Raw genomic sequence first — 24,826 nt, 5'->3', positions numbered from 1 at the left:
ATAGACTGTATATTCTACAACAGTTCTGTGGGCAGTTTTCCTTCTTGATTTAATAAAAAAGTGTTGTTCCCCTTTCTTTTTTTTTTTAATAAAACCTACAGTGACACATATTTGTTTGGTGAGTTCACATATAATTAAATGTATGTTATGCTTACACATAAATAGCATAGAACTCAATGCAATTCAGTTCTTCTTTGGATGTCTAACTACTCTTTTATAAAGTGCCTGTTCACCTCCTGACAGATAATACAAGAGCTTCAGTTCATATAAACTGGGAGGGAGGAGTACTTTTCTGCGCAAGAGACAATTATAAAATTGGTTATGGAACTGATGCAAACATCAGATTATGTCTGCAGCAGTTCATCTATTGGAACAACAAAATATATTGGCAAGAAATCAGCACAGACTTTTTTCAGCAGAGGAAAGTGGAACAAAGTGGGCAATTCATGATTCATTCATTGATTCAATTGATCTTTGAGGAGAAGGATTACTTGTCAGTGAACCTATTTGTGGCAGATAAGAACAAGAAATGTAGAATTTTCTGATCCAAAGAAGATTGCAGTCCAGGTTCCCTGTAGGATGCTTGCTCATACCCTGGTCGTGTTGTGAGGGCTGCTTGCTTCATCCATTAATTCCTGTCTGTTTTTGCGAAAACCAATCAGACTGAGTGCAGACAGAGACATAGACTCACCAAACCACAGGATAATTCAGGTTGGAAGGAAACTTAGGAAACCTCCTGTTCAAAGGAGAGACAACTGTATGTCTGGAACAGGTTGCTCAGGGATTTATCAATTTAGGTCTTTAAAAGCCTCCAAGGACTGCACGACCTCTCTGGGAAATCTACACTAGTGCTTGTCCTAATGGTGAAAAACTTTTCTGTAAACCTCTCTTGTTTCAAGTTATGTGTTCTGTCTTTTGTCCTCCCAAAGCTTGGCTCTCTCTTCTCAATAACCATCCCCTAGATGAGTGGCACCTGCTCTTAAGTATCCTTGAAGTTGTCTCTTCCCTAGGCTGAACAAGCCTTCAGCATCTCCTTGCAGGGCAAGAGCTGGATCCCCCAGTCGCCTGCTGAATTTGCTCCAGGTTATCAATCAACACAGTGCTAGATGCTGTTGGCCATCATTCATGTCAAGGAACTATATGGCCACCAAATTCTTGGATTCTCCCTTACAAACTGTCTTGCTGCGTTATCAGACTCTCAGAAACAGAACATAGGCCTTCATCCCATCTAAAAAATCCTGGATTTCTGTAAGGGATCCACATAGCATGTCAGACTATGGGTAGAACACACTAATGATAGGAGACAAAAAGTACAGAAGCATTTCCAGAAAGTAAGTAAGTTTGTGATTTGGTATGAATAATGCAGAGTCATGCTTGAGAAACAAATTACAATGAATATAGACTAATTTCTCACCGTAAAGACTTGTGCCATTCACTTTGCTTGGTATAGACATGCCTGACATAGATGTGGAGGACTCTGCAGAGGTGTCTTAGATATCAGAGACCCACACAGCAACTTACACAAAGAGCAGTGCAGTGTTACGTGAACATAGCAGCTCGAGTCTGGAGACAGTATGGCTATGTATGTGGGACGTAATGTCCAAACAACTAAATCAGATAATTTCTACAAGTGCTTCTGAAGCCGGCTTGATTTGTATGCCTCTAGCTAGTATGTTTATGAACATCCTTGAGTGCTTGCAACCATTATCACCCACCTATTAAAAAGCATTTTGTTTTATCTCATTCAGCCATCCCAGATTCTTTATAGGTTTAGTGAGGTGTTTTCATCTCTGACACAGGATAATAATGTCTTTTTAGAAGATCCACAGGGTGCCTAATCAGGTTTGTGGTGTTGTCTGTTTTCCTGTATCAGTCTGTGAAGTTTTCCTTAATTTTGCTTATTATACCAGATAGGCTAACAAGAGAAGACTCTTGTCTAACCTATTCCCATCCTCAGATAGTTTCATATGCAGTTAATGCCTACTTCAAACTACATCCAGACCACCAGAAAAGAACTTCCGGACGACTCTTAATCAAGGAATTTCCACACATTTTTTCTCAAGACTCATTTTAGTTTTGATTAATTGAGATAGCAAGGGATTTTCTCATATCCGTGAATAAAATACTTTAGGCTGCACATTTGGTCACATCTATCCTTGGCTGAAAGGCAAATGCTTTTTCAAGCAGAGGCGATATGAGTGGTTTTCAGAACATTTTAGATTATATTGTGAGTTGCAAAAATTGTGAGTTGGACAAAGTCTTTTGATACTATCAGGGCTCATTCTACCAGAGGTGCCAGAGGTGACCAGAGGTGCTTTTCTGAGAACTGAGCTTTAATCTTGACATCAGCCAGTCTCCCTCATAGATCACCTTTCCCATGAGATGCTGCTTCAGCAGAAGCTTCTACAGTGGGAAGTGCTTGCGCTACAGTACAGAAAAAGATTATTATAAAATAAGAGATTTTAAAGCTTAAAGGAGATTATCTGTGAAAAATCACAGGAATTATTAGCAAAGATAATATCTATGGCAAGATTTTTGTTCATTTGCTTCTAGTTTCTTATTTCTGAATGTGGAATAAAATCAGCTACTGTTATTTGATACTTTATATTTCCACAAATACCTATTTTCTAACCAGGCTGTCTATCAAAATAAGTATACTCTCTCTTTTTTTTTAATTTAATTATGCTAATCTTATTTTAGTGGATACTTAAAAGTATTCTTTTTTTCTTTGAGTATTCACTAACTAAGATTAGTATAATAAAGGAGACATCATACACACCTTTGTAAATAACATAATATACGGTGCTGAACAGGAGGATGTGACAAAAGTTCTCTGAATCTCATGTTTACCCTTACATTTTCCATTGTGGGTTTAATAGTCAAAGTTTCAACTTCTGGGATTAAAAGAATTCTCTGGTAGGTTTGTGACATTCAGTTTTCCCCATTCCATGAGTAAAACAATGAAGCAGCAAAGGAACAGGGCATATAAATCACATTCCCCTGTGCCTCCTCAGTGCTCATTTCTCCACTGCTTGGAAAACATCAGGGCCTGCTCAGGCTGTTGTAGATGCTTTGAAGTTTAGTCAGGAGTGTGGTAAGGACGAAGGTACATACTGAAAATTAATTGACTCATTCCTAGAAATCGATTTTGTGTTCAGGTCACACATCAGAGCAATTAGCCTAGCTATAAGCATTTAGCCAAGGCAAAATGCCTTCACTCAAATTTCCTTGTCTTTTATTAGGTGGTATCTTCTCTGCTTTCATACACCTCAAGTTGTTAGCTTGCAATTTCACATGTTGTCATTACTGCTATCATTATCTCATAAGTAGAGATGCAAAGGAGCTACTGCAGGAGCTAACCTGTTCAGGTGCACATGTGCACACTCACACTTGTCTGGCTGCAGCCTAGGGATAGCCTTTGTGCACAGAGGATGTTTGCCAAAAAAGAGGCAGTAGAATTCTTAAAATGAATGAGAGCCTTTTACTGTATCTTGGATAAGCAGTGGTGCAAAGAACAGTAAATTATGAGCCCGAGGAGTAAAATTTGAACCATGAAAATTGGTACTGCTGTGTTCAATGTGCTACAAAAGGTAGGGTCACCAGTACAGCCTGCAGCAGCTTAGTCATCCTAGGAGGTTTGAGGAGAGAGCAAAGTCTACTACTGTGAAAGCAGCTAAGGGAAAATCATAACAGCAGCTACATCATTTAGGCATGGGCTGCTGGCTAAAACAGGGAGGGCCACAGGAGCACAAGTTGAGAGATAAGATGATTTCTAGAGATTTCCTCCAGCTCAAGAAGTTTTGTGATTCCTATAATAGAAAGTAGCCTTGGAGGAACCTTCAAGTCAAAACTTTTAATTTAGTTCTGGATTCTCCCTAGGCTCAGCTTCACAGGGACAAAAAATCAGGCACACTGTCTTCAAAGTAATAGCACTGTACAGTGTACTTTCTACTTTCCCCAGTGGCCAGTTTGCTCAGCCTGGTTTTCTGGGTTAGTTTTGTCTAAAAAATCATATTGAAAGATTCATTTTTTCTGTGAGAACTCAAGTACATCAGCAATTTGAGTTTGGATGGGCTGACTGGCCCTTTTTGCTGTACTGCTTCATGTCACATCTGGTTACACACTGGAAATAAAGAAGCTTACTAAAATGACTGTTTCTCAAATACTTTCAGATCTAAAAGATTGGCTTCTGATTTTGTTTTTGTTTGTTTTTGGGTATATTGTTTTCTTCATTTTCTATTGATTTGCATGTGCAAATAAAGATTTGGGCCATTTATTTTTTTTTCTGATTTGCTTAGCTCTGGTTCACTTCTAATCACTGATATATTTTCCTTGTGTTGACATTATTCAGAAGCTTTTGATCTGGCTTGTTTTAAATGAATCTTTATTTCCTCTTTTTCTGTAGTACTGGAGAACTCTAGACATAAGTCCAGTCAGTTTTTTAAAAGGAAAGTAAAGTGGATCTTTACCATGTATGTATTTGTGATTAATGTATTGCATGGTACAAGGGAATATTCCTCCTACCAATCACTTGAAGATTATCCTAAATTTAAACCAAAAACTGTGAGCATGCTCTGCTAAATTATAACATGGTCTAATGAGGCATTATTTAGGATGGATAAGACAACTTTGCTCCTCAGCTTCTAAGTAGACATAGGGGCTGCCCTTGATGCCAGCAAATGAGAGAAGTCTCAGGGAGTGACTGCACAGCTGCAATGTGGCTGTGTTGTCTCATGTGTGTGGCAGATACCTGTCACACATGAAATCCATCCCATCAGCTTTCTTGCCTTTGAAACAGAAAGTTTCTTGTCTGAGGACATGGTCTATTAAAAACACTGTGTTAAGCTGGGGAGAAATGATGGGGGAGTTGTATTTATGAAATACAGTGATGTTCACACTACTTTATATCCAGTTAGCTAATGCTGGTGTTCCTCATACCACATTAGAGAATGGCGAAATTAGTGACTTGATCTTCTAAAATAATTATAAAAGAAAAAAACTAACAATTGTGGCTGATGGGAGGTACACTGTATTGCAGCTCAATATGTATCTCCTACTGCTTTTATATACTGCAAAACCCATCTTGAATCAATATTGTTTTAAAGTATGCTTAATATTAGATATCTTTCTTGACTCTCCTTCAGACTCATCTAGAAACACTGGAATATAAAATAGGAGAAGATCAGTTAGGTCAGCTAGTCTGTGTCTGCCAACTACAGAGTGTTTCCTATCATATAGGAAGAGCTTTGTCCAATGGTAAAAGGAGGTATTGACTGAAGCCTTCAAAGTCCTCAGGATCTCTTGCTGGTATATTGACAAGTGTAGATTGCTACTTAAATATTTACAGGTCTAGATTAATGGATCAAGAAGAGATTATATGATGGATTCTGTTTGCCATCTCTATACTACATCAGAACAGAGATCCTCAGAGCGGATTGTTTAATCAAGGAATTTTATTAATTCCATCCTTGTTTTCCCCCCAGTCTAGAGACCCTGATGAAAGTTTGGGGTATTGAATTGGTATTGAATATTTAACATAATGGCATGAGATTCCAATTCCTTGCCCTATTCTGTGCTCATACATTTTATAATTAATATGAGGATTTTCCATTGAAGATGCCCAGAATTAGGCTCCTGAAATCCGTGCTCTCAGACCTGAATAAATTGGCCTGATTTTCAAGTGTACCTTATCTCCCATAATTCCCCTGGAATTCAGCAGCAACTAGAGAAGTTCACATATTAATCAAGTCAGCTAATTAGGTGTCTGAGTATGTATTCAATAATATAAGAATCCAAGGTGTTTAACACTAGAAAAGCTACAGTACGATTACTGAGTCTGTCTCTCTTACAGATAAATTCTCAGACTTCATATGAAAAACATGACACTTGAAATGTAATCAGTCTTATTTCCTGCGCTTTTCATTTTGCCAGTCATTCTGTGTTACAATAGGATGTCTGTTAGGGTATCTGATACAACAATTGTATTTATTAACTGTGAAAATCATGATTAAACCTCGGCAGAAAACATTAAAAATCTGCAAATATTTCTTTAAATTTGTAAATCAATTTGATTTTAATTGTATTCATTCCTGTCTCTTTTAAGAATAGCTGCAACTCATTATCTGCTAGACTTGTTCCAAATAACAGATCCATTAAGAAAGTTCTAAATCTGTCTTTAATAGAGTGTGTGAATAAGACAGCAAGGTTACATATTTACCTGAGGGAAATGGAAGGCTGTTTTTATACACACACATATATATGTATGTATACCTATATGTATGTATATAGGTGTGTATATATATGTGCTTTCTCCACAAATGTCCAGATCATGTAGTACAAAGACTCTAACAAATCCTGACCTTGAATAGACTAGTCGTGATTCAGGATTGCCCTGAAGGAATAAATTAGCTGAAAAATTTGGAAAGAAAGCAAGGAAAGCAGACAGATTCCAGGTCCCTGGGATGTTAAAGGATCGTGTTAGAATGGTGTCTGAGGCATTGAGGCCTGGGGCTTCGGCAGAACTCTGCAGAGACTGGAGAAGAGGTTTGTAGATAGTTTAGCACTAAACTGAGAATGATGAAAGGAGCTATAATGTGTATCATAAGAGTAACTAAATGATGCCATATTCCCAAGAAAAGGGCATGGAAGAAATGAAGATAAAACAATTGAAGTAAAGAAAAATAATGTAGTCAGAGAATAGCTTGGGGCTGGGAGACTGTGATAGAGTATGGCCTGTGCTGGAACGGCTATGGTATAAGCCCACCTTTCCATCCATATTGTTTGTAAATCTCACATTAAATTAACCAAGCTATTTCCTATACTCTTGAAACATGAAGGATGATCTTGACATTTCGAATGGCTTTGTCAGCATCAGATTTGAGTTAGATAGTTAAATAATAACGGGGATTTCAAATGTTATATCTGGATTTGACATCACTATTCGTGATTGTTACATGTACAAATCTTTCAATCAAGGAAAAAAAATCAACTGGTGCATGTTATTCCTATCTAGAAGATTATATATTCATCTCTAATTAAAACAGGAACTAAGAAATAATGATCTGCTGTGGAATTTAAATAATAATTTCAAATAAGTAATAGGACATGTTGTGGTCATTTTACAGGCAGTTTGTAAACCATCCAGCTTTAAGAAGAACAAATTAATCATAATAATGATTTGTCAAGATCTCATAATAATTATTTATCAGGCTCATGTAATAATTATTGTCTGTCTCTGCAAGAAAACCACTAGAATCACTTCATTTTATCTTCTGCATTGCCTGTTTCTAGAATAAATGTATCATTTAGTGTTAGTAACAAATAAAATCTTAATTTCCTAACTAGCTGAATTGGAATATAATTGAAGACTAAAGACTAAACTGTTGGCAGCTTGATGGATTCCTCTAGCTCAGAATCATGAGTGGAGTCCTTGCTTTCTAGTTTTCAGACTTGAATATGACCACCATGAATTATGGTTGAGTATTTGACCTTAGATAATGAAAAGTCACTGCCGTTTTATGCCAAATTCCTAGTCAATTCCAGCAACCTTCCAATAGATATTCATACCATTTTGAGAGCCATGTATAAACCTTTCTGATCATCAAATATATTTACAGCTTTCTGTGTTTGGGATAGATTAATGTCAAGCATCTGCATTAGAATGTACATAACAATGAAAGTTGATAATTTTATGTGCATTACAGCAGTTGCATCTAGAAGTCTCAATGTGGTGTAAGAATGCAGCTGTTAAAACAGTAGTACATAAATACACATGGATGTTTCTTTTCAAATCATTTGAATTGATACTGAAAATATGAACAGTGATTGTCTGGAAATCCAAGATATATAGACTGATTTATCCCAAATAAGGACATTTATTTTCTTCTGCTGTTTTCCAGTCTGTAAATTCCAAAGTACAGGAAATAAGATAATAGCCAAAATTAGATAATCAGAACCTTAAAACTTAACCTTCTTGTCAATTTTTTGGTAATGTTCTGCAACTGTTGGAAATTCTGTTAATCGTATTTCTCATGTTGATCATATTGCAACAGCACATACAGGTATCACAGATTTGGGGAGAGAGATTTTTTTTCTCCCTACACTGAGGCACATTCTGAATTTTCATCAATTTCTTTTTCATTAAAAAAAATAGTCTTCCAACCATAGCCATTTCATCAGGATCATTCCACTGAAGGCTAGGAAAAAGAAAGAAGCAACATCCAAATTTCCTGCCAAGTCTTTAACAGCTTACAGCACTGAATCTGTACATCATAACAGGGGAGGTTTCAAACATCAGTTTGTCAGTGCAATTGGAGTAGAAAGAATCACAACAGCTCATGTTCATATGGCCATACATGTTAAGATTTCTGTTAGGTGAAATTCTATATAAAGTCAAAGGAATTTTAGCCCAGAAGAAAGAAACACACAGACTTCTGGCCATACTGCGTTCCTCTGCAGAAGCTTTATTAGGTTGGTGAGCTTCTGTCAAGCCATCTGCTATAACCAGATTTTTCCAGACCCTTGTTTAAAGGCAAAAGAGTTCTGTAACTGTTTGCAGTACAAGAAGTGAAGTTCTCCAGTACAAGAGGGATGTGGAAGTTCTAGAGAGCATAAAGATGATTAAGGGACTGGAGCATCAATCTTATGAGGAGAGACCAAGTGAGCTGTTAAAGTGGAAAAGAGGAATCTTCTCTGTCACGGTTCTGTTTTGCATCTTTCTGCCTACCACTCCAGTGATGCAGAGATGGCAAACTCATTTTAAATATCTGAATACAACCTTGCCATCTCACATGGTGTAAGCCTGACTTACATGCATTGTAACTTGTTTTCTCCACCTTAAATCTACATTTCTGAGAATCAGGTAGTTGTGTGAAGTGCCAAATGTCCATGGAGAGAGGCAGAAGGGGCAGATGGGGAAGAGAGCATTGTAGCTCTTGTAGTTGATAAGCAAAGTTTGCAGACTGGGAAAGACAGAAGCAGCTGGGAAGACAACTGGTTCCTGTTGTTTCATTCCTAAGTTGGGTTGTGCAGGGGCTGGACCTGCAAGTTTAGACTGGGTTATAGTTGGCAGCGCTGCTTGATTTTCCTTCTCCTGCACAGTGTATAGCGACATTGAGACTCTCTGTGCATCTAATTAATGTGTGAGTCAGCAGCTTGTGCAGTTGTTCCTCCTCATAACATTGAAGTTTCGCTGTGGCACTGTTGTATTTGTGCACATCAGCTTCATTCCAGAGTGTTTGACACTAAGCATTTAAAGCCCTCATGAATTACATAACATGATTCAGAGAACCAAGACGGTAAATTTAATTAAAATTTTTCCCACTGCTTCTGACACACAGGGAGAGACAAAAGGATAGATACTTCTACTGGAATAGTGAGGAAAAAATGTGGCATCCTCACAGAACGAGACAAGGAAGTTTAAGATACTGATGGTACATAGTGTGTCTAAAAAGGCGAGTGATCTTGTAAAGTTTAGGTGTTAGACATCTAAAGTGAGGGGGAACCTGTGCTTCTAGATGGCTAAGCTCACATTTTGCTTTCCTTTTGCAGTATCTCTGTTAAAATTATTCAGGGGAAAGCACAAAAAAAACCCCAAAGAAACAAACAAACAAACAAAAAACCTCCTAAATTCAAGTAGCTTTATTTAAGAAGGGTCAATAGTTATTCATCCAACTTTGCTAGTGAAAATACATAACCCCTTGTATAGAAATACTGCTGCAATAATTGCTCTGTTAATGTTTTGGATATAGTTGGAGAGAACATTTTTTGAGGCTTTTGCTGAATGCCAAATTTTAGAACTGCTTTCCCTTCTTTCTGTACTTTTATACAAAACTGGAAGTATACTAATCCCAATTAAAAGGCAGCATTCACAGAATCTAACAAAACAGTATTATCTAGGAGACCCATAGATCTTACTGGGTTCTGAAAGAAAATAGCAGGGTATCTCAACTGGTAGCTGTAATTGTATCCTGGTATTTCAGGGGAAAATACATCAAAATAATTGCATGAATAGAATCTCTTTGCTTGGGGAAATAAAAAACATTTGAAGAATGGAAGTGAAACCTTTCTGATTTAATGACATCCTGAAAATGAAGTCTGCAACCCTCTGAACTCCATTTATTGCTTCATGAGTACTGTAAGATTTCAAATATTTATCAGAGTGTTTTCAAATATAGTGTAAGACACTATAGTGTATAGTGTAAGAAGGTAAGATATTCACTCCTTTTTGCTATCCCAGTGCAACCTCTTCCTGTAATCTTGCCAAAAAGCAGAGTAACTTGTTACCCTATAGAAAGCATTACATTATTTTGTACAGATCAGTGACATGATTTTCAGGAACTGTGAAAGAAAGATCCCCATTTTTAAATAACGCATCCTTCCTCACCCTTAGCTGACAAGCAGTGTTTCATCCAGTCAAACAAATAGTTCACATACAAAGGGAATTGAGTTAGCTGTTTTAGCTTGTGTCTTCCTGATCGCTCTCCTGCCGTCTTCTCTCTCTGTCAGAACCCTCTCATCTCTCAGTGTATTTAACCAGTTCTTGAGCCTGCTTCCCTACTGCCAAGGCAAAGACATCAAAGCAGGCAGTGAAGAGGTAACCATTACACATAACGTCTGCTTTGGTTAAGTAAAACAGTAAAATACTTTGTTATTATGGGATAGAAAAGATACTAGAACCAAGAATTTACCTCAATCTGTTGAACTTTGAATAATTTATTATGGCCTGTGAGTAATTTTTCAGTCTATCACTCTGGTATGAAAAATACAAACCATTTTTAATCCATTTTGAATCAAAGCCTCTTTTGTCTTAACCTCTTTTGGCTTGGTAGAAAAAAAAATCATTTCCCTGCAAATTATTTGCAGTCCTTCTAGCTTGCACATAGAGACACCAAGATAGTTAAGATAGTCCATGATAATAACACAAGTGAAGCCCTAACTAACAATTCCTTGCTCTTATCACTAGATAGCAATCACCAGGCCCTCCTTCGTGTGCTCTCCAGCTACAGCTGGAATTACCTGGATAACAGGCATTTACCTCTGAAAATACAAGAAATTGTCATAGCTATGTGTGAAAGAGATGGGCATTTGGTAGTTTTCATATAAAAATAAATGCCTTTATTTACACTAACCTATTGGTTCTGATCATATTGACCATATTTGGGCATAGAGAGCTCAGTGGACTCAACAATGCTTCTCTACCACTTTTCTAATAGATGAGAATTTAATCTGGCTTTCATTTCATGAAATAGAATGAATAGAACACACTTCTTTTAAAAAGACTATGGAATCTATGGAATTCATTTTGCAATACCTTACAATGAAGTTTGTAAAATAATTATGTTGTTATCTTTGTAAGAGATCATAGAATCATAGAATCATAGAATGCTTAGGGTTGGAAGGGACCTCTAGAGATCATCTAGTCCAACCCCCCTGCATACGCAGGGACACCTAAAGCACGTGGCACAGGACTGCATCCAAGCGGGTTTTGAAGATCTCCAGGGAAGGAGCCTCCACAACCTCTCTGGGCAGCCTGTTCCAGTGCTCTGTCACCCTCACTGTTAAGAAATTTTTCCTTAAGTTCCTATGGAATTTTTGATGTTTCAGTTTCCGGCCATTTCCTCTAGTCCTATCAGTGGCCACCACTGAAAAGATACCATGACCGTCCTCTGCACTCCCTCCCTTGAGGTATTTATATACACTGATTAGATCCCCTCTCAGCCTTCTCTTCTCCAGGCTGAACAGGCCCAGCTCCCTCAGCCTCTCCTCATAGGGCAGATGTTCCAGGCCCCTGATCATCCTGGTGGCCCTGCGCTGGACTCTCTCCAGCAGCTCCACATCCCTCTTGTACTGTGGAGCCCAGAACTGGACACAGTACTCCAGATGCGGCCTCACCAGGGCTGAGTAGAGGGATGCTAGAATGCTAGAATGCTAGAATGAAAGAACTGTCAATATTTACAAAATAGCTAGACTGGCAATGCTAAATGATTTTAAACAAAAGAAGCATTTTGCAAAAATCATTTATTTATATTATTTATTTTCTTAAAAGTAATTATGAAACTAAAATGTATAATTGGTTACATTTTCTCCCATAGTTGTCCAAAAAAGAAACCCTAATTATAGTTAAGCATTCAAATGGAAGTGGCCTATTTTATTCCAGAGAGCCAAATATCCATAAATACTACTTAAATCAAGTCTACGAAGTCTGCTCATCATCTTTTGTGTGTCATTTCGATGTCAAAGCAATCACTGGCTGTTACCTTTAGGGACCCAGATTTGAAATGACTGATCCGTTTAGCATGCTGGCCTTCTGTGCCACGCACTGTGAGGTCCTCTGGTTGCCACAGAATAAAACAAATACATCATGCCCCAGGTCTGCCAGCTCTTCTCTAGTACGAGGTATTGCGAGCTATGCTGCTGCTGTTATTTTCCAAGGATGTGTTGTGTCATTGGCATATCTCTGCAGAGCCAGGCGGGCATGTTAACTCAGAGTAGTGGGTTATGGCTGAGTACATCGGTACCAAAGAAGAGCATGAAAAATCTGTCTCCAAAATGTCTTCAGTTTGCTGAAAGCCTGGATGCTGCTCTACCAGGTGACAGTAGCTGAAATCTGATATGAGCCACCCACAAAGCATTTCAATCCTAAGAATGACTGACACACACACAAAAAAATTAGGCCATCTATACCGTATCTACCTTTAGAGGACCTTTAGACCTCTGTTTGCACTGCCAGAAAAGATGGGAGCTTTCATAGTAGCTGCTAACTTAACCAAAGCAAGAAAATCTCTTTTCAATATGACATTGAATATCCAGCAGAGAGCTAGTTTTGCTCTGTAACAAACACTATTAGTATCTGTGATTCCAGAGCAAACAGTATCATTTATAACAATTTTGTTCAGCAGATTTTGGCTTTTTGTTCTAATCAAGAGTCATCTGTGAACAGACTGTGTTCTTTCTCAAATGTGTGTGTTTGTTCAAAATTTACCAACTGGTTAGGTTTTGATCAGAGTTCTAGACGAAAATGTTTTTACAGTTCTTTCCTCCCCATAATCCTTTCTGCTCTAACCTCTCTGAGGACTGCAAACAAATAATCCTTTGTTGTTAAACTCTTATTGAACGTTACCATATAATTTTCCTATCTTTACCTTATTTGTTATAGTTTAGCTGACTTCTAGGCATAACTTTAATAGTGTAGTCTCTTCTTAATTGCAGTTTGCCAAGTCTAATATGTACAAGTATCCATTCTGCTCTCCAGAACACAGGCAACTTCATACCTACTTTATAGCAAAGGTATTGGGTTCTGTTCATGGTTGCTTTATATTCAGTTCCTTGTAAGTATCTATTTGAAGATAATATTTCTTAGATTTGAGGTATGTTATGGTCAACTGTGGTCACACTGTGTTGCATGAAATTTTGATCTTATCTTTCTCCCTCTACCTAGGTATTATTTTTAGTACAGTTAGAAGCATCTTCTGGTTCTGGCCACTAAGGTTTTTTATTTAATTAATTAATTATTTAAGTAGTCCATGTAGTCCATGTGTGTATATATAGAAACAAAGAATGCAAAAAAAAGGAACCAGGGTATCCATAACAGGAAGATTTGTATTGCATCCTGCCCTCCTCTCCCCCCCCCCCCAAAAAAAAAGTTAGGATGAAATTTAGGACAGCTGAATTCTTCAAGGTCATTCAAACAGTTAATGGCCTAATTAGAGATTAATTGGCTTGCAAATTTTCTTTGCTTAGTGAAAACTAATGTCCCTAAAAATAAGAAACTTAACAAAATACCTCATACTTTTTTATTTTTAATATTAATTCACCCAGTAGTTCAGAGTAGCCTCTGTAGCTCAATGATTTTTTTTTCCATGGATGAGAGGGAAACAAAAAATGAAGATGTCTGGCAATCCAGAGTTCTACTTTGCCTTTTTTTTTTTTTTGGTATCTTTAAAAGGCATATAGTTGTTACATTTGTCAAAAAGCTGTTCTGTGAAAACTTAAGTGAACATAGATTGCCTCTGTTTATCTCTGGCTAAACATAATTGCATCATTGCAATTGTTTAAAAAAATCATAGTTTGTTACTTGATTGTCATAAGTGAATTTTAAAAGCACTAATATATGAAGTATATCAATAATTTATAATGGTGAAAATGAAGCAAAATAGATTTTGCCGGGAGGAAGTTAAGTTTAGGTAAGCCACGTGACTTCTCTGTTGGATGTACTGGGAAATATTTTACTTTTACATAGGGAAATTTATGTTACTGATCTGCGAATTGTTTATTGCCATAATGAGGCTTTATATATTAGTTTCAATTAGAATAACATTATTTCTATAAGTGAAACCTTTCTATAAGTGTCACCTTTCCAGCATGTAACTATGTGCTCATAGCCTCAATGTAAGCTAGATATTTACTCCTAACTAGTCAAAAACAAATCCTCCCCCAGTAAAATATTTATTTTCTTTGGTGGCATGCATATTATATTTAAATATGAACAACCAAATTTATACTTTTCTGACTTAATACATAATTGAGGAAAATGGCTTCTTTTTGAAACACTGGCAAATTCTGTTACATTTAGGCTTCTATCTCTGGCAGCCGTAAGAATATTTGCCTCAGGAAAAGGATATGGATGCTTTGCCTCCTGCAAGAGTCATCAATACTGAAATGTTTACATTTTTTTAAAAAAAAAATAATTAATTGAAAAATTAAAGAGGTATCTGGGATAAACTGGCAGGAAGAAAATCGTTCACATTGAGTGCTGTGACTTAGCAGACATTTTGTGACCTTTTCAGCTATTTGCTTCCTAGAAGTTTCATAGACAGGAGAGAACTGCTGTGCCAAGCCCAGGAACTTTCCACCTCCCTCAGTGGAAATGAGGAACACATTCATTGATAAATTCATAGTGTGTTAGTTCTAAGAGGCTAATCAGACAAATCACGCCTAAATCAGACAAAACACACCTAAAGATAATATATTCAGACCCTACATTAACGTCTTGATCCAACTAACGCCTAGACTAGTCCACATATACTGTATGCAGTACATCGTGTGCATTTTGTTTCCCGGGTATTTCTGACCGTGGACCTGAATGGTTCCAGTTTCATGTGGACTGCTATGAAGTGTAGGGAAGCTATGAACCTTCTACTACAAGGGAAGTGGCAAGTGTGTAGTCCTTGGGAAGCATTTCTCTGCAGTTTGGTGGTGCTGATGCTGGTGTTGGTGTTGGTGAAGGTAAGGTAGGGTGAACAGCAGACGAGCTAGTTCAGTCAAATCATGAGATTTTCACAAGGCTTTTTTCTTCACCATCAGAACTGTTTGCTATGCTTAAATTGTATGGAAAAGAGCTGTTGCAGCAGAACTTTCTTGCCCAGCTGCCACCAATGACACGTGTCTGGTGTTCTGGGTCAGGAAGACCCAGAAAGAAATCTAGACTTTGTCCAGCAGATTTGTGCTGTCCTAATGAATCCAGAGATGACATTTCTGAGTTTTAGGGCAAGCAAGCTGAAAATAACTACAAGATCAAAATGTTTTCCGAGGATAAATTTGAGGATCACCTTCATTGCCCAGTTTGAAAGCTATTACATATCTACATTACGACAAAGAGCTATTTTTTTTTAAACCTGAAAGTTGTAGTGAACCTGTACATTTGCCTCTTTTCTTCATATTAAAGTGACAACTACCTTTCTCAACCCAGATTTTAAAAGTGCCAGTTAGCACCTAGTCTCTCACACATCCTACTTTTCTAGTACAGACAAGGTGTTACTTAGACAAAGTAAGAGAGACTGGATGGCAAATGCCTGAGAAGTGCTGAGTGATGTGGGAGGTCTACAGATAAAAGCATATTGCAGCTTTGAGCATATTGAGATAGAATGACTCAGGGGGGTAGAAAGAAAATAGAGAGGTTTCTTAATTCTGGCTTGCCCAGGAACTGTGTGGTTAGGTCCTCTGTGACTAGGGGTCGTTGCTGACAGCATTCAGCAGCTCATGATGGCAAACAGGGGAATAGCCCAGTCCCCCTGGGGTTTTGACTTAAAATGCAACCACAAATAGCACCCTTTGGCTACACCTGAATGTCAGATCAGAGTCAAAAGCTACTCCTGGGAAAAGCTTTTCGCTACCACCTTGCTTCTGTTCGACAGCCAGGGACTTCAGTATGTGTTAATACAGAATCTTTTAAGCTGCAGTTATATAAAAATCTTTTAGTGTTACAACTTTTATTTAACTTTCTGCAGCAATTCCAAATTGGCATATATGCTGCTACTTTTTCCTAGAGTGATCAGTTCTGATAACCTGGTGGGTGGCACTGTTTGCTTATTAACAGTGAGAGAGAATATGTTATCTTGGCCCTCAAAAATCTGAGATTTCAAAAAACAAACCCTTGAAATATGACAAAAAGTCAAAATTTATGTCAAATTACCTTTAAGGAACTGTTGTAGATGGAATGTTTTGTTCTGATGTTCAGATGTTTAATTCTTTTTAACATAAATGCTTTTGTGAAGCATTTCATATTGTGAAATCACAAACAAAAATTCTCCAAAGAGCAAATGAAAGCTGACAATTTGTTGAAACTGGTGCTTTATTTTAAGCCAATTTGAAGAATTATAGATTTCTGACAAAAACTGTTTTATTTAAAATTCATTGTTAGTCCCTTCTGTATGCTTCTCAAACTTTATATAAGAATTTAAAAAACCGACTTTTTAATTTCTCACTGCTGCTTTGTATTTTCACGTTATGATTTCATCTTTGTTTATAACTCTTTTTTTTTTTTCCCCTTCTTTTTTTCTCATTATTGTAGGCAACGAAAGCCTAGAAGAAAACTATGTGCAGGACAGTAAAATGGGATTTGTTATCAATGCTATATATGCCATGGCTCATGGCCTCCAAAACATGCATCATTCCCTTTGCCCTGGGCATGTTGGGCTGTGTGATGCTATGAAGCCAATTGATGGCAGCAAACTATTGGAATTCCTCCTCAAGTCCTCCTTCATTGGTGTTTCTGGAGAAGAAGTTTGGTTTGATGAAAAGGGAGATGCCCCTGGAAGGTAACGAGATGTTTCATCCCTGCTATTTGCACCAGCTGTTGAGGAGGGAAGGAGGCAGTTTGTTGCTTTTGGCAATGGAGATTTCTTTGTCTGTTTTGCTGAAGCAGGCAGCACGTATACTGTGAAACAGAAATCAAGTTTTCTGGGTTAGTCTTACTAGTAGGCAGGCATAACACTGGTAACACATGATAAATTGATAGCTACAGCTTGTACTGGCGTTGGGGTTACGGTGCAACGTGAAACATCTCAAGTGTTTCCAGAGAGACCTTGTATCTTGCAGAGTTTTGGCATATGAGCTACCACTGGGGTTCAGAACCAGGGTTCCAGCATGAGCAAAGCTTAATACAAGTGCATGGAATTTAATGAAGCATTTGCTGGCTAAGGTTTTTAAGGTAGGGCTGCAGAGCACATCCTTTTCCAACTGTATCTCAGCTGCTCCAAGCACCCCTGGGACTTAGCACAGCATCCGTGCCAGAAACAGTTTAGCTCTGCTTGCTGAATGCCGGTACACATTCCTTCACTTACCTCACTCCAGATAAGCCCAGCTGTGCCAGAATCTAAAGGCAAGTCTGAGTAAAGCTGGACATGCAATTTTATTTGCCAGAAGGTAGTATGTTTTGCTCATTTTGTGTCCAGTAAATTGAAGCATTGGGAACTGCTACTGTCCCTCCTTCTCTAGTAGACACAGTATGAACCCAAGAGGTAGGAGAGACAGCAATTTCGTGGACTCCCACGTCACCTGTGTTTCAGTTAAGAGAGTCAGACAACAGAAATCATTTCCCCTTTGTTTAGTAATGATAGCTTTGTCCAACTATTTTAACCGAGATACCCCACAGACACATTTATTTTTGAGTGTTTGTTTTTAATAAATTTAATTCAACTGCTGAAGCACACAATCCTTTATTAATTGATCCTTACTCAGGAGTTACCCCATTTAATCTGTTTTTTCTTCTAAGCTATTAAAGCATTACTAAAGACTCTCTCACTCCATCTTTGGGCATATTGAATAAATGCATCTGAGTGACAACACTGCATAAGGAGAGTGCTCTGGAGTAAACAAGATTCTGCAGACTAGCACATGTCTTCAAAGAATAGTTCTATTGTTAACCCTTGCTATTAAAAATTACTACTTTTGTACCATTTGCTCTTTGCATTGCTTGTTATATTTGAGCAGTATGTGTATTCAAACAGCTTCTTACAATGAAATATTAGAGGAAAAATGGTCATTTTGATCTTGTTTCTCACTGAGTGCTGCTTATTTTGTATTTGTATATATAGAAATATAACTGGGAAATTACTGCTTATTGTAGCTGTAACTTTATTACATACAATTTCTCTCTGTAACATTACACCAGCTTTCTGTATGGTGCATTGTCTGCCTGTTAGCTAGTTGATTTGATATTTAGGTGTATTTTTTCAGTTTTTGCGGACAACTTGTTTATTACCTTATTATGTGAGAATATTTATGCAACTGTGAAAAGATAGGAAAGTTTATATCAGGATATTTTTCTGAGTAGGTCAGGATGATAGATCTTATTCCTTCCATTACTTTGGTCTATAGCAAGGTTCATTTCTTTTCCTTCTCTGGCCTATTTAGAATTTTAGGTAGGGTTTCTTCTGTTTCTCTTTTACATTATCACACCTGGAGCTAGCGTGTTTGGACAAGAAAGTTCCTTCTTATCCATACCTTAATCTTTGTACTGTCTGTGGCACCTATGACATGGGCAATAGCACATCAGTGAGTGGTGGCATATGCATCAGCAATGAAATATCAGTTGTACAGCTGCTAAAAACTTCAGAAGCCAGCAGTAATTTATGTCTATGCAAAACTATAGTTAGGGGTACATGACTTCAGACTTGTACCAGTGTTTTCACAGACTCAGAGAGGAGCCCTTTTTGTGGCTGGGTGAATGTACTGTCCTGCTGCATCACTACCCAAAAACTATTTTTATACTTTAATGAAACAAAAAGCTAAACATCACATACAACACTAAAATAAAACAAGAAGTACCTGGTATGGAATTGTTCAGTATTCCATCTTTTCTATCTCAGTGAAAGAATGACAAACCAATATGTAAACTTTTCAAAATTATGCTGCTATATTGTCTAAGCAAATCAACTTAAAAGATAGAATAAAGAAATGTTCCTACTTAGAAGACATAAAACTTTAACATACTTTATGATCAAAATCTTTGATGATCTTTGAGCAAGAGAAGCTTTTAAGTTCCTAGTTACACTTGAAAGGGATAGAGCAGATGGAGATGCCGGTAGTGTTTGCCTGACGTTCATATCATTCTCTGTCTTAAATTCCTTACAGCTTTGTCAAACCTTGTTTTGATAATTCTTTTTTACTATTTCAGATTCAATTCATGGTAGCAAAGCTTTGTCAAAATTATATTAAAAACTTGAGGCAGCTTTTTCCAGGGCCTATTTCTTTTGTTATGAATCTCTTCTTTGAAGAGGTTTAATTCAAAAATGTAAAACAGAACTTTGTTAGAAGAGCACAAAATATAGTCACTTAACTGTCTGCACTGTCTCCAGCACAAGTGACTTGAATTTGGCTTTTGAAAATCAACAGCTGTATGTGCTCACTACAGCATCATTAAGAACAATCTGGTAAAAATCCTGAACTTTTTTGCTTTCATTGAATACATCCCATTTGCTTTCTCCATTGTAATCATTTCACTTAAATTCCTAGATATGGTTAGAGAGGGACACAGTGTTCCACCCCAATTCTTTCTTTTGTCCTATGAAAGATGCATCCATGTATTTTAGATCTTTGTATTTTAGGAGAACATTTCAAACTATTATCTTTTCTAGGGTAATCGTCTGCTTTTAGCTTGAGGCAAGCAAGAAGAAGCTAAGCCCTCCTGGACAGACAGTTTGCACAGTACTCTAATCATAAAAAATTAATGTGACAACTGTCGGGTGAACTCTGAACCCTTACACAAGACATCTTCTGTGCTACGTAATGCTGATGTTCGCAGGTTAACAGAGACTAGGGACCCCTTGGTCCTAACGAGATTCGGAGGCAGACCTATATAGCAATACCCAATTCAAAAGCTTCAGTAACTTTTTTTAGGCTACATACATGACAACTCTATCAACTCCAATGCTTTGAGAAAATTATCAAACATATAACACAAAGACTTAAAATTTATGTAGTATATAAAGGAAAGTTTGGCTGTTTGGGAGCTTGGCTCCATAGGTGATAGTTGGGGCCATGATCCTCATTTGTCTCCATGGTCCTCATTTTCTTAGTGCTTCACAACTCTTTTGAAACCTACTTCTCTTGAGATGGCCATTTTTGGCTTGGATGGCGCTGTGGAAAACTGTTGGGGATATAACATGTGTGCGATATGGTATAGGGAGAGATATCCCAGCAGTGGTCTGTAACTCTTTCTTACTCAAGGCAGAAATATTTCACTAAGGAAAAGGAGAGGATGAAGAACATGGGTCCATTTCCATACACCAATTGTATCTGCTGGATCACATTTCCTTTTACTTAAAATTCAAGTTGAATCTCAAAGCTGCATACATCTTACCACAACTTTGCAAAACTGTGTGAGAGCTCTTAGTCTGGGTACTTCACTTATTGACAGCTAACTGATAGAGAAGGGGCAGTATTACAAGAAAACATAAGGTTGGCTTTCAATTTAAAATCGTATCTCTGCATTAATCTATTCTGTGTCTAGTAATAGGTTTTTGCAAAAATGAAAACAATCTGTGCAGGCTGAAAAATTCCATTAGGGAATGTGAGCTTTTAGTAATCTTTTATACTTCTTCCTGAATTCATTTTCCAGCTCAAAGAAACTGATTGCATATCAGTCTAATTCAAGGGCACACTAAAAACCAAGTTGTTTCTGCTTGCTAGGAAAAGGCAGGTACATTCCTGCTCAATTTTACTCCTGTCTGTCACATCTGCATTAAAAAGTATCCTGTAGTTATTTTTTCTTGTTTTCATGATTTTTCACAGTGCTTCCTGAGGACAGCATTCATTCCTCAGGCCTTCCTTTATAAGAGCTCAGAGATGAGAAACAAGGAGGAATTGCTTTCTGGCGACCTAGAATTTTTCAAGGAACTCTTCCATTAGCAGCCGGTTGCCAAGCATGAAGCTGTACCTCCTTGGAGCTCCTTTGAAGTCAGTAGCATGAGTCTCTTTTCACATGTTATTCTCTGGTGACTTCAGTGGAGCTCTGCTGTGGCACAGATGTTGTCTGTGCATAGAGGCATATATACAAAGCTGGGATTACATAGCTGTAAATATGCACTTCTTTAAATTATCTTTCACTAGGGACATTCCAAAACCCACAGAAGGTACACATTTAGAGAGTTCTGCTGCTGCCTCTTCCCTTAGTGAATTGCAGTGAGCTGAACCTTGGCAGAGAAAAGGAAAAATTGAATATAGTAATCCTTTGTTAGCATCCCAGTTGTTCTTTATGGCTCATAATTTGTTTAGCTTTCATTTCTATGCCCATGCAGATTAACAATATTCATTACAAACTAAAGATATTTTTTTTCCCCAGAACACAAAGCCGTAACTCCCAGGCTTGTAAAGCAGAAGATCCTTTTGATTTTCAGCCCAAACTATGATTTCTGGTTTGCAGCCTTCTTTCCCATGTCCATTTTTAATCAAGGCACTGCTCTGTCTATCAACCACCCCCTTCCCTTCTGAAGAGTTCAGCACGTAGGTCCATCTTCCTTCGTGGTCCTTTCTCCCTCTGCTCTTTCCACTCTTCACTCTCCCACTCTTGCTTATTTTCTTCTATGAATTTGCCCTACTTAATCATTGCTTTGCACAAGCCACATTCAGGGGATGAAAGCAGGAGCCAAGCAGTTAGTAGTAAGGGATGTGCACACACATCAGTCCCAGCTCCCAAGTGCAATGATAAAGCTAAGGAAGCTGAATGTTAATTGTAGCACTGTTCTAGGCTTCCTTTACATGACCCTTGCTTAGTTCTGCTCCACTTGCCTGGGACTAGGAAGTGTATTTTGTGCCTGGGCTGCTAAATTCCCTGACAGTCTCACTAGGCAGTTTAGTTGAACTAGTGCTTATGGCTAACTTATAGCACAGTAGTTTGGGTGTTTCCAGTGAGTGATTATTTCAGATTTGCCAGTCAGGGCTATTCTGCAAGCAGCCTGCAATCCACCAAGTGCCTACAGGGGCATCTGCAGCAGAGCTTCTTCCCTTAGAGATAAGGTTCTTCCCATACACTCACCTCTTCTTTTTCCAGGATTGCATGTTAGTGGGGCAAGCAGTCAGTAATTATGTGACGATCATTTCCCATAATCCTACTGCAAATCCTAAAATATTTGGTGTTTTCTTGAAACCAGTTCATGGAGTTAGATGATGATGTGAAACACGAATTTGGAGGAAGGCAGAAGGAGATGTGCAAGGTGAATTTTTAGTCTTCATTTAGCAAGGAAGTGCTTGAGGATGCCATTTGTTCTCTCCTCCTCTTGTTTGCAGGTATGACATCATGAACCTGCAGTACATAGAGCAGAACCGCTATGACTACGTCCTCATTGGCACCTGGCATGAGGGCGTGCTCAACATTGATGACGACCGGATCCAGATGAACAAGAGCGGGATGGTGCGCTCCGTGTGCAGTGAGCCCTGCTGGAAGGGGCAGATCAAGGTGTGCATCCAGGAAAAAAAAATCCAATAGTGAGGGGTAAATAACCAGGGAGTGTTTTTTCACCAGTTCCAAACAGGCTTCATGGATGAAGCTTGCAGGAAGCTTGTTTGAGTCTGGAATTCCTTAAGACTTCCTTTTCTTTAGGAAAACCAAAACAATAGAAAAACTCCTAGATCAAGTACTCTTATGACCTCATATATGGACCTATGTTTTCTGCAACTGCCATTGACAGTGATGCAAAATCTTATAGCATCCCAGGATTTTAATTCAATTTTGCCTGATGTGGAAATGAAGAAATTTCTTAGTCATTGCCTACAACTTTCAGTGGCCACTCGAGGGCTGATTTTTAAAACCTTTTGCCCGTGGTAATCCAGTACTTTGTTCCAGCAATAACAATTGCAAGAGAAAGGAAAAAAAAAAAAAAAGAAGTCTGTATCTAATGTTTACAAAAGGAGGTGTGAAAATACAAATGAAATGACACTCTGTTTATCAAACAGTAGCACTTGTATGAAGGAACAAGTATTTTGCCACTTGACATTCCTAGGTGAGGTAAAGACGTGTTTCACCAGTAGAAAAATGGTATGGCTGCACTAAGCTTAAAAGGACAATAGGCCCAGTGAGAAAAATGAGCTTTTTAGAAAATACTTACATTTCTAATTTCATTTTATAAACACATTTGCAGCTTTTTAGCATTTTTTTTTGCAGAAATAGCTGATTTATGATTTGGCAAAGGTTTAGTGACATGTTCAGACAATCTTGGAGGGGTAACAGTATCATTACTTACTGTACTCCAAAACATCTTGTCCCTGTTTTTGAGATTGTGCATTTTGTGCATGTGTGTACATGTAAATAACATGCATGCTGCAGGAGGAAATATTAAAAAAGAAAAAGAGCCCACAAAGGCAGCATTCAAGAAAATGAACACTTTGCATTTCACTTGGCTCTGCATAGAGATAGATGGGCAGATCCTGGAGAGGAGACTGTATTCCTCCTTTCCGACAAGCAGAGCTAGAGTCCTCGTCAGAGCCCTGTGAGCAGAAAAAATCCCTAATCTTTCTTTCAGCCTCAGCATAATGAAATGAGCAGACGAGATGAGGAAACAACCTTTTCATTATGGGATCATTACACATAGCAGTGCTCACAGTAGAGCAAAATACATCATTCAGTGACATTTATCTCTATGAGAGCTGTTCCAGACCATGTTCTTGGTCACTGCAATTTGGTTTTATTTTCTACAATGCCCCATTATGTCATCTAACAGTGTACTTTTTTATCTGTATTTTTTCAAAAAAATTCTGTTTACATTTGTGGAATGACACCCAAAGAGACTTCAGTGCAAATGAAAGTGTATGTGTGTGTGTATGTTTATTCCATATATATGCACATATATATCTGTGTGTATGAATCATAAATCACTCTCTGTTCTAACGTTTACCTTTGTTTACGCCTTTTTACTATGAAATGGATATCAAATGTGGGCTGAGCTGCTCATTGTGCCTCTGTGCTAAAAGGGAAAATGAGGCCTTTCAACTCTTAAAGAAACAAAGAGGCTTTTTTTGGGGGGGGGGATTGTTTTTAGCTCCTAAGAATAAATCTTATTACAAAGAAGTAGTGAGAGAATCAGGATTCATGTTTTCTAGTCATTAGAAATGTCCCATATGCATGTCTCCCGTGATGTTTTTAACAGTGCAAATGGTACTTATCTGCTGTGGGGCTTTATCATCCTACAGAGGATCATAGCTGAGGATATATTGTGCTTTACAGGTGATCAGGAAAGGAGAAGTGAGCTGCTGCTGGATTTGCACTGCTTGCAAGGAGAATGAATTTGTTCAGGACGAATTCACATGCAAAGCCTGTGAGCTTGGCTGGTGGCCGAACGCTGACCTGACAGGTAGGGACATCTCCCCGCAAACACATCACCATTCACCAGGACACAGAGAGAGCAGTGTGCAGTGGAGAGGAAGGTGGCAGTATGCAAAGATAGTAAAAGGGCATATTTAAACACACATCCCAGTGCAGTGTAGGGTGAGTGAAAATACACTATTGTCTGACACTTTGAGAGCAGGAGGGAGACGATTCAAGTGACAATAATAACAGGGGAATTTATACAAAAAAAAAGAAATATGTTTTGTTTGTCTTTGGTTAAAAAGA

The 24,826-nt window shown here is 38.0% G+C and overlaps 1 protein-coding gene across 3 annotated transcripts in view; it reads left to right on the top strand.

The window, feature by feature from the left end:
* Nucleotides 1-24,826, top strand: part of GRM1 (glutamate metabotropic receptor 1) — a 173,249-nt gene that overhangs the window by 115,104 nt on the left and 33,319 nt on the right. For all 3 annotated transcript variants that reach the window (XM_088537035.1, XM_010224617.2, XM_088537036.1), the window contains exons 4-6: nucleotides 16,790-17,036; nucleotides 22,507-22,675; nucleotides 24,440-24,566. In XM_088537035.1, coding sequence (XP_088393161.1) covers nucleotides 16,790-17,036; nucleotides 22,507-22,675; nucleotides 24,440-24,566 — 543 coding nt within the window. The remainder of the gene's footprint in view (nucleotides 1-16,789; nucleotides 17,037-22,506; nucleotides 22,676-24,439; nucleotides 24,567-24,826) is intronic.

This window comes from Tinamus guttatus, unplaced genomic scaffold, assembly GCF_059628265.1.
Source record: "Tinamus guttatus ecotype Peru unplaced genomic scaffold, ASM5962826v1 Tinamus_guttatus_pri_ptg000716l, whole genome shotgun sequence".
NCBI classification, from domain to species: Eukaryota; Metazoa; Chordata; class Aves; order Tinamiformes; family Tinamidae; genus Tinamus; species Tinamus guttatus.
The sequence above is the reverse complement of the archived record's forward strand: the minus strand, read 5'-3'. Positions and strand labels throughout refer to the sequence as shown.